We start from the raw sequence: 10,360 nt of genomic DNA, 5'->3' as shown, positions 1-10,360 counted from the left end.
AGGCAGAAATGCAAAAAATCAACACGATTCCACTTTGAGTGCCTTACACCGACCAAACATTCCCCAACCTTTTCTCCACCCAACCTGACACCACATATGGATCTGCCAGAAGACAAGGATCCATTCTCTCCTAAAAATCTCACTCCCACTGGGCCAGAATCAGGATGAGGCTCAAACTCAGCGGTCTTCACAAAAGTTCTGTTTAATCCACCACTCCATATTCACTGAAAACATGTTCCAATTTTCTCCTTTTTCCCCCTGTCAGCCATGTTCTCCTCCATCAGATCTTCCAGAAGGCTTGTGCATTCCCCCATCTCCCCATCTCATGGCCACTGGTGTGTAGTTTTTAATTGATAAAATGGTATATACCGAATAACGCAGAGTTTCTTCGCAAGACTTCCGGGAACATCGCAAGACTTCCGGGAACATCGCAAGACTTCCGGGAACATCGCAAGACTTCCGGGAACATCGCAAGACTTCCGGGAACATCGCAAGACTTCCGGGAACGCTTGCGAAACACACCAAGCAGACCAGGCTGGGATTTTGGGTTTAAGAAGTCAACGAGAGAAGGAAAACATTATTCCATAGTTGTTCATTTTCTCTAAATCTAAAGGCACAACCTAGATTCTAGCCAATGTTTTAAGTAGTTGAACATGTTATTACTCAGACCTTGTGAAGGTGACAAACTGACATGTTTTCATTTTCAAAAAATAACTTTATATCGGAGTGCCTTTGATGTGACGGCCTGCACGTGAGCAGTTAGGCGCGAGATGACCATTAGACCCGATGACGTGTTTCTGTGCATGAACTTAGCTAGCCAACGTCGCTATGACATCGACTACAAGCGTGATCAGGGATTTCTACTGGAGAAGCAGTTTCTGGCTTCATGCTGTACTGTCTTTGCTAGTAAAATGGTTGTGTTTTTAAAGATACATAGGACTGAAATATATGTTTTGTAAATATGAACATCCATGAAAAGGGCTCTAACCTAAATGGCACAGTCTCTAAAAGGCCACAGGCTTCTACGGGGAGTTTAGTCCTCGCGTGCATAATCCTATCCGGCATGACAGGCAAGGCAGAGGGGCAGAGCAGCTAAGGGACCAGACAGGATTGAGTTCTCGTGTGCCTCTGGCAGTACTAGAGGGGCAGCTGATAGCCAGTGTCATTTTAGAGAACCATGGGGGCCAGGAAGGTGCCTGCTCTGGTCCACGTAAGGGGCTTAGGTGCCGCCCCGTGAGGAGAATGCACAAGGACACAAAAGTAGTCTTGGGCCACCCCATGGAACGCCTCAGGTGTGGCAAAGGACCCTCTAACTCAGCTGGTGCAGGTCTGCTGGGGCCCATCCGTTGGCGGTGAATACGATGCCTGAGGCTGGCCACGGCTGGAGGCTCCCCTAGCTCACTGGCTATAAGCAGGATTACTCACTTGATTGGCCACTAGATGGCATTACAGGACCTATCCTTTCTTCATGGTTCAGTTACCTCATGGTTATCTCATACCTCTGAAGTCATTGTCAGATGATAAAGCTTCAGCAAAACTCCGTGAGGACCCTTTTGAGATGATTCTACATGCCCTGCTGCTTTGAATATGAAGAAAGTGAGATTTGTAGAGTTCAATTTCAGTTGGAGGTGTCAGAAGTATCTCCCAAAAATGACACTTTTGAGGGACAAATGGTTTATATTTATCATACCTAACCCACACGTGTGAGTTGTGTTCGGGTCAGTCATTCCACCGATTAGGTGCATTTTGATGAGTGTAGCCTAACTTGATTTCATCCTATTTTTACATTCTGCATAAAGAGCACATGTTCAACTTCATAAAAAACAGGTCATTTAAAAAATAAATAAAAGTAAGTTCCTATTCAGTGCCAAATAAAGTAACAGGGTTGACGATTTCTTCTTAAATCAGCCATACATCCCCTTGTGACAGGGGGAATGGAAGCTTGTTGTGTGCAACAGGGAGTGGCAATTGAATGCAAGCTTCCCAAATAAAAGTATAATTGTTCAAACATTTCTAACCTAACTTCTATGGGTAACAGGGTTGACTTGTTATGCTCGAATCCCTTCGTTTTCCACCACAAAACCCCAGAAAATGCCCCAAAAGAGAATAACATGATTGGAAATAAAACCATGAGGAAACCTGTAGGAAACTTGATCATTTCAACATGACTAGTTTCAAGCACTCTAAAGCTAATTTCTGACAAGAATATTGAGGCCAGAACAAACACTGCAGGTTTACAATAGCTGCTGGTCTCTGGTTCCTCGAAATAGATCTAGAGGAACTGGTGGAAACATCGGATCCACCCTCTGTGATTTTAACCTTGACCCCCAGTTCATGGATTCAAAGCTTCTGGGGCATACATATAGGCACCCAAGAGACGCCAAGTGGACAAACTCACACTCGAGTACCATTGGACTGAACAGCCAATAGGATACATCACCATAAATGGAATGTGTAATATATACCCTGCATTAGTATGATGGCAAAATCAATTGATGATCAATGAACAAGGTGCTTGAAACTTGGAACTTTGACCTTTTCTGTATGTATGGTTGATGATGGGTGGGTTATGGAGTCATCCTGAGCTGCACAGCAGGTGTGAAGAGGTCTCTACAATGCAGTGATTTTGTGTGTGTGTGTGTGTGTGTGTGGTACAAACTCTATTTCCTACATTTCCTTGTGGCCAGGGTGGGGACGGGAAGCCCATGGTCATTTCCACCCTTTAGCCTGTCTGAGAAGGGCAAAGGTCACATTCGTCATAGCCATAAGCCTGCTCACTCTAACTGCGGTGACCTCTCACTTTCTCTCTCTCGCAACACACACACATATATAAATCACATATTTATTCTCACTGTATTGTGAACTCACTTACAGCATCTATTGCTCTCTAACATAAACATACAGGGACACACACGCTAAGAAAGTCCCTCACAGGCAATTAAATCATTTTGGGATATCAAAGCCGGCCAGGTGTTTTATCCTTATTTTTACCTGGCACAATTACAATCTCTCTGTGTGTGCATGAGTGTTTGTGTTAGGTTTGAGTGATTGCTGTGGGGTTGTGTATGTGTGTGTTGCGTGATCTGGTGACACAGACATGGTTACAGCCATGCTCTCAATGATGGAATATCCTTTCTGGCCTCCCAGTACTGGTGGAATATAATGGATCTACTAGCCATGGAACTGCATGACCCATTCAACGACTTGAAAATGTCTTTCCTTCCTACCTCTCCTTGATAAACGCACTGATCTACCGTGACGGGATTGTTGAAAGATATCTATTCACCTATCCATTTGTGTTGGATCTGAGACACAAATAACTCAGGTGACACAAACATGGATTTGGAAGGTAAATGCACTTTAATTACGATCCACACCTGCTGGCAGCCCCAGACGAATGGAAGGAGAGAGAGGACAAATAGCGCAAAGTAAAACAGCGACATTCAGAGACAAACCACAGTACAAAAAAAAACCCAATATCAATATGTACAACATATATACAACAGAGCTATTTTACACACAGGTATAAAAAACATTGGACATCTTTGACAACCACAGTGTGTTACAGAGACCGCACAGGCAACAGTGTTGTGTTTTAACTCCGTTCTCTCATTGTTCAAATGGATTGGGGTCAGGCTCTACTCTCTTGTCTGACCTTTCCCTCTTTTATTTTTTATTTTATTTTTTATCTAAAGCTTGCATTGATCGATTCTTTTTTGCTCTTTTGTTGCTCCTTCAGTCATTTTCTCTCTCCCTCCTGGCAACAGGCATGATGGTCTGTAATGCTTATCACACACACACCACGCACTGTCACACGTACACACACCTCGCACTGACACGCGTACACACACCTCGCACTGACACACGCAGACACAAAGACACACACACACAATAATTACACCACAGTTTATCCTTCAATAATTAATGTGGAAATGGACTAGTTGGAATTAAAAATCACTTTGCCCTTCCCTCGCATCCCCTGTCAGTTGCCTTCCAGCCCAGGAGGCCACAGTGCAGGGCCACAGTCTCTGTAGAGGTTCAGTTACAGATACCACTAGCAGGCCATCCAGGGCAACCAGGGCAGTGGGGTGCCTACAGAGGGATATTAACACCTGGGGAATGGCTCACAGGGCTCCTCACAGTTGTTCCCATAAAACACAGAGACACTCAGACACAAGCCAGACTCTAATTTAAGGCCAACCTTCATAAGATTAGCTCCGGGGTCAGCAGGTCAGAAGTGCATGATGTCATAAGTCGGAGGTTAAAGTTCACCGCCATGCTGTTTCTTGATGATCTGCTTAGCAACCCCGTAGGCCCAGCATTCTACACCAATAATATATGCTATTTAGCAGATGACAATCTCAGCTCACAAAAGACGAGGAGTCAACTCAGAGAGGGATGGGTCGGGTGAGGTCATCACCACAGGAACCTATGCAGCATGGCACAGCGCTGGGGTCCAGGGCCAGGCAGAGAGAAGTGGGCGCAAAAATAATAAAAGCCTCTGACAGTTCAAAGGTTACACCTCCAGTTCCTGATTGTCTGAGTAGTGGAAGCGGTTGAGCTTCTCCCTCTCCAGGTTGGAGATGTCCTGTTTGGCAGCGGGGGTTGAGGGTTTGAGTGCAGGGGAGGGGTGTGAGGGGGCCGGGGAGGGGGGCAGAGTGAGCTCGATCTCCTCGCAGCAGCGCAGTACAGGGACAGGGGTGTGGGCGGTGGTGTTGGGGGTGAGAGGGGGCAGGAGGGGCGCGGGGCGGTCCAGGTTTCGGACGAGGGTGACGAACTCCCTCTGGTTGTTGATGCCCTCCTCCTGGGGCCCGCCCTGCGTTTTTTTCCGTTGTCGGTGGAGACGGGAGAGGAAGAGAGCGCAAGCTGCGCAGCCGCACGCCATTAGTAACGCTGACACACCCACCAACACCATGTAGAGATTGACCTCTCCACGAGCCGGGTCTGACATGGCACCTAGTGAGAGACAGAGAGAAATAAAGAGAGAGAGGGAGACACGTTAGTTAGTTAACAAACACACCTGTACACATACATAATGTGAAAAGAAATCTCATCCCACTACACCTCACCTGGACAGTGTTGGCCATGACAGGGGTCCTTAAGGCTTGTGCACTCGTTACCATAGTAACCCTCGGAGCAGGCACACATGTACCCCCCCTCGGTGCTCTGACAGGACACCCCCTGCTGGCATGGGTTGGGATTGCACAGATCCACCACCACCTGGACAATATGAACAAGAACAAAATATGTGAGGAGGATACAGAAAGCCAATGGCAAGATGATGAATCTGAGAATGGAGTCTGACCTCGCAGTACGTCCCTGAGTAGCCGATGGGACAGCTACACAGCTCCGCCCTGCCCTCCTTGTCCACACACTGGCCTCCGTGCTGACAGGGGGTGCTGTCACAGGGACTGGGGCCAGTCTGGCAGTGCTTCCCAGAGAAACCAGGCACACACAGGCAGCGTGAGCCTGACACAGAGTCCTCACAGTGACCTCCGTTTAGACACAACCCCTGGCAACTGCTGTTCCCTACAGAGCAGAGAGACATCTAGATCAGCACACTCAATCACATAGACACACACCCACACACACACGCACACCATCTTTCTCCATCCTTGACCTTGACCGTATACTCACTAATGTCACAGTTTGGCCCCGCCCAGCCTGGCAGGCAATCACACAGGTATCCACCAATCAGATTACGGCAGGAGCGGGCATGGACACACACACCCATGTCACACTCGTTGGTGTCTGTGGAGAGAGATGGGAAGTGGAGAGAGAGAGAACCCATCAATAAAATCACTGGTGGGGTCTCGGGACAATTTTTTTTAGCTTGCGCCAATTTAAAGCAGCGGTCCTTTTGTAAGAGTCTGGCACAACTCACATCTACACGGTCACATATACAGAGAGCAATAAAACCTGTGGTCGCTGAAATGTTAGCCCAATAAAGTTCAATCAAGCCGGAGGCTGTGTGTGCGTGTGTGTGCGTGCGCGCGTCTCTGTCTGTGTGTCTCTGTGTGTGTGCCTCTGTGTGTGGGCGATTCATCGCCTACAAAGAGACCCCAGGGAGCTGAACCACTTCCGGTGTGGCTATAGAAGCAGTAGTGTCGCTGTCACCTCCTCCACCAGACTCCAGAGTGTTGGTGCTGAGAGAGACCCCTCAGGGTGGTCTCTGATAGCAGGGGGGGGGGGGGGGGGGGGGGGGGGGGGGATGAGGGTGTGACAATGTCAATTAGGAGACAGGAAGCAGTCAGGTAATAGAAACCCTGCTGCTGTTAGCCCCATAAGGATTTACCACCAGGGGTAAGAAAGAGCAGAGAGACAGGGAGCGTTGACCTCTGTAGGAACAGAGGGGATTCTCAATGACCCACACAGTGAAGGACTGGGAAGGGCTCAGAGACAGAGAGAGAACTATGTAAAAGTATATTCTCTGTGTGTGTACTGAGTCTGTTTTTCCCAGATGGAGGGTCAGGATTTTTGGGAACCTATCCTGTGGGTCAGAGCTCAAGCCTGGGCTGTGGTGTGTGTGCTGAGTGCAAACAAGTTAAATGTGAGCAATGTACCGCGCGCTATGAAGTGGAGCTGTAGGGGATTATCAGGTGTCAGTGTGACATATGTGTGACAACACAGAGGGATATAAGGAGACTGTCATCTCGAACTATGTCTTCAATGATTATGTTTAAATATAACCTTTGATTAACTAGGCAAGTCCGTTAAGAACAACTTCTTATTTACATTGACGGCCTACCGGGGAACAGTGGGTTAACTGCCTTGTTCAGGAGCAGAGAGACATTTTTTTTTAACTTGTCAGCTCGGGGATTCAATCTAGCAACCTTTCGGTTACTTGCCCAATGCTCTAACCACTAGGCTACGTGCCACGGACACTATGAGCCCCATCCTCTGTGTGTGTGTGTGTGAGCGTGCGCGGGCACGTTTAACTTGATTCGATACAAAGCCTCTACTGAAGTATCGTCTGTCATTAGAACTAATATGCATCAGGGCTTTGGGGAATTTCTTCTGAATATGAGAGTGCTTGGGGGGGGGGGTAATGGACACAGTGTAACATTGTACGCATACCGAGTTTGATCCGGGGACTGTATTCTCTAGCTTGAAGTGCTTTTGTGTGGATATACCGAGACGTTATCTATACAGAAGAGATTTCTCTTGTAGATTACTAGTGTTCATCTAATCTTCATTAATAGCGTCCATCTCACTGACCTAGTCGGCAGGTTCTGCCAGTCCAGCCGGGGGGGCAGAGGCACCGGAACCTCTCTGGAGACTCCTGGCACGTTGCTCCGCGCCCACACGGTTTTGAGTCACACTGCCGCACCACTAAAAAGAGACAGAAGTCAATTCATCAACCGGTTAGATCAACAAAATCATTTGATCATACAGCCAAACAATAAAAGAACCAGTGAACAGTGAACATGAATCAACCAACCAATTGTCGAGTCTGCGATTCGTACTTACCCGTATTCTCTGGAAATGTTTGTCCTATTATTGCTCGTTTTTGTGCGGTTGTTTCGGCTTTCTTATTTGCGCGCATGACGAGTCGTTCTAGATGGGAGTGTCTGCTAAAATGACTAGAATATAAATGTAAAAATGTAAATGTCTGGGCAGTTGTACGTTGCGTGGTGTTGGCGATACATGTGCGTGTGTGAGTGTGTGTGTGTGTCCCCCTAGTTGTTCTGTCGGTATGCGAATGCTCCTGCGGGCCTTGTTTTCCTTTCCCCCTATTCTCTTTGCTCTGGTTCCTGAGCAAACACTGATAAATAAAATCATCCACTGCGCATTGTTCACACCTCACCGGATCTCCTAAGCTCGCTTTCCCATCCAGAGACAGACGGATAGGGGAGCGAGAGATAGGGAAAGAGAGAGAGAGAGAGAGAGAGGGATAGGGGAGAGGAAGGAGCAGCCACGCCTCGTTCCACTACTCTGGAGAGGAATTCAAAAACAGAGAAAAAGGGGAGAACATAGAGAGAGATTGGGAAGAGAGAAGAGGCTGGCAAGGAGGAAGTGAGAGAGAACGCGTCAGTGGGAAAGAGAGCGGTAGGTAGGGTGAACCCATAGACTAACATTGGCAGTACGGCAGTCGTCGTTTCTCCATGCACACAGCCACATTTTTCATCTGTCAGCCCCTCTCTCGTAACCCTTCCAATTGACCTAACCCTGCAGTCATACCAGTTTCCATGATCCTGACCCTAGCCCTGCACAGTAACCCAATTCAAAGCCACCACAGCGCAGGGGGAGACTCAATAACAAACAAAGTAACCTCTAATTAATGTTCAATATATAAATCACGTCGAAAAACAGAGCCGTGTTGTGGTTCCCGACATCCATGCCCTAAAACTCGAAACGTTAGTCTGTCCCCCAGAGTGTGTGTTTGTGTGTGTGCGTGTGTTTGTGTATGTGTGTGACTTCATGCTCCCACCCAGTGACAAACAGTAGATAGATAGTTCAACTGTAAGCCATGTTGTCAACAAACACTCCATGAATAATAGCATTCTAATTGGTATCACCACTACAATGTAATTGCCTTGAGGATTTACATTTCAACATGGGGTCCATTGAGAGCGAGAGAGAGAGACAGAGAGAGAGAGAGGGAGAGAGAAAGACAGACTAAATTGCCTTCTTTCTTTGAGCACAGCCAGACTCTCATACTTTCCCACACACTTTAAAGGAAAATAAGCAGTGATATAGACAGACAGACAGACAGACAGACAGACAGACAGGGAGGGAGGGAGGGAGGGAGGGAGGGAGGGAGGGAGGGAGACAGAGTACATGTGGACCCCTCCCTCCCCCTTCCCATTTGTGACTGGGCTATGGTTCCCCTCTGTCCTCACCGAGGGAAGGAGATCACCTGTGACACCGTCACCATAGTGAACAAACATGGCGGTGAAAAGAGAGACAGTGGAACGCCGCATGTTTATACAGACATCTCTGAGATACCCGGACGTAAAATGAATGCACGCATGACTGCTTTGGATAACAACTAAAAACATCTGCTAAATGGCAAATATGATATGATTATTATACATGATTATATTATCGTACGCTGTGTGACTGCTTCACACACACACACATAAACACACACACACATGAGAGATCACTAGATCTTCGAATCAGAGGCAGGACCAGACTGACACTGTAATCCAACTAAACATTTATCACCTCAATGCCCCCCCCCCGTAATGATGAAGTGGAACATTCTCCAAGCTGTGTGGGCCCCTGTTAACTTGTGGGAAAAAGGGGGAAGGCAGACAGGGGTGATTGGTATTCTAACGAAAGACCAAGCGCCCAACTTACCTTAAATGCTTAAGCCTGTTAGCTAATTGGCTATGTGAGAATCTCCGGCGAAGGTCAAAATATATCCCCACCGCTCCTCATTTACCCTACACACACCCCATGTTGACATGCGCAGTTTAGCAGGCTCTACCTGTTTTGAAGGGACACACACACACGTACTAGACTCACCGAATGGGTCCTGGCTGCCGTGACTGTGCTGACCTGGGCTACTTATGTGAGTCCCACACTAACACACTCAGGGAAGAACACTCCCTGTTTCTCTGACACACACAACAACTGACTCCATGTTGTTCATGTGTTTGTGGCGCAATGAATTGTATCGGGCATCTGATTACTGCGTTGTTTGTGTCTCATACCGGACACGGATTAGAATCTGGGCATTGGCTCTGCTCCAATCACAACCAGTCGCGGGTAATCTCAGCCGTGCTGATTGGCGCTAATTACCGTCTGCGCAGGTGTGTCCGGTCCAGCTGTCGGCACAGACACAGCTGAAACCCGACGGGTCCTCCGCGCAGGTGGCCCCGTTCACACAGGGGGAGGAGAGGCACGCATGCTCCACTGAGGAACGGTGGGAGAGACAGGGAAGGGAGGGAGAGAGGGAGAGAGAGAGAGAGAGAGAGAGAGAGAGAGAGAGAGAGTCAAGTCAAACTCAAAGCCAGGCAAATTCAATCATGAACCTGGTCGCTAACTGCCCACGTGCTACAAGTAATGTAACGAACTCACCGATATCACAGTTGCGCCCGCGGAAGCCCTCTTGGCACTCACACTGGTACTCGTTAGGCTCTGTGTTGGAACAGGTGCCCCCATTCTTACAGGGCCGGTGGGTACCGCAGTAGTTCAGATCTGAGAGGTAAAGGGAGATGGGGGAGACGGCAAGGGGGGAGGGGAGAGAGGCAGCAAGAACGAGTGAGAAGGGGTACAGTGGAGGGGGGGAGAGGGGTAGGAAGAGAATGAGGGATGGAGGGATGACAAGAAAGAGTAAAAAGAAGGGAGAGAGAGATGTTGGAAAAACGTGTGCTGCTGTAGTAGTAAGTTCAAGAGCTTCAGCGATGGC

The 10,360-nt window shown here is 48.1% G+C and overlaps 1 protein-coding gene across 1 annotated transcript in view; it reads right to left on the bottom strand.

The window, feature by feature from the left end:
* Positions 1-3,664: 3,664 nt before the first annotated feature.
* The window catches only part of LOC139385681 (protein jagged-1b-like), a 42,846-nt gene continuing 36,150 nt past the window's right edge, over positions 3,665-10,360 (bottom strand). The window contains exons 7-13 of the mRNA XM_071130951.1: positions 10,030-10,149; positions 9,751-9,864; positions 7,219-7,332; positions 5,638-5,751; positions 5,306-5,529; positions 5,070-5,220; positions 3,665-4,956 (exon numbers count right to left, since the gene is read on the bottom strand). Of these exons, the coding sequence (XP_070987052.1) occupies positions 4,517-4,956; positions 5,070-5,220; positions 5,306-5,529; positions 5,638-5,751; positions 7,219-7,332; positions 9,751-9,864; positions 10,030-10,149 (1,277 nt within the window). The 3' untranslated portion in view covers positions 3,665-4,516. The remainder of the gene's footprint in view (positions 4,957-5,069; positions 5,221-5,305; positions 5,530-5,637; positions 5,752-7,218; positions 7,333-9,750; positions 9,865-10,029; positions 10,150-10,360) is intronic.

This window comes from Oncorhynchus clarkii, chromosome 27 (assembly GCF_045791955.1).
Source record: "Oncorhynchus clarkii lewisi isolate Uvic-CL-2024 chromosome 27, UVic_Ocla_1.0, whole genome shotgun sequence".
Classification (NCBI taxonomy): domain Eukaryota; kingdom Metazoa; phylum Chordata; class Actinopteri; order Salmoniformes; family Salmonidae; genus Oncorhynchus; species Oncorhynchus clarkii.
This window is presented reverse-complemented; position numbering and strand designations above follow the sequence as displayed.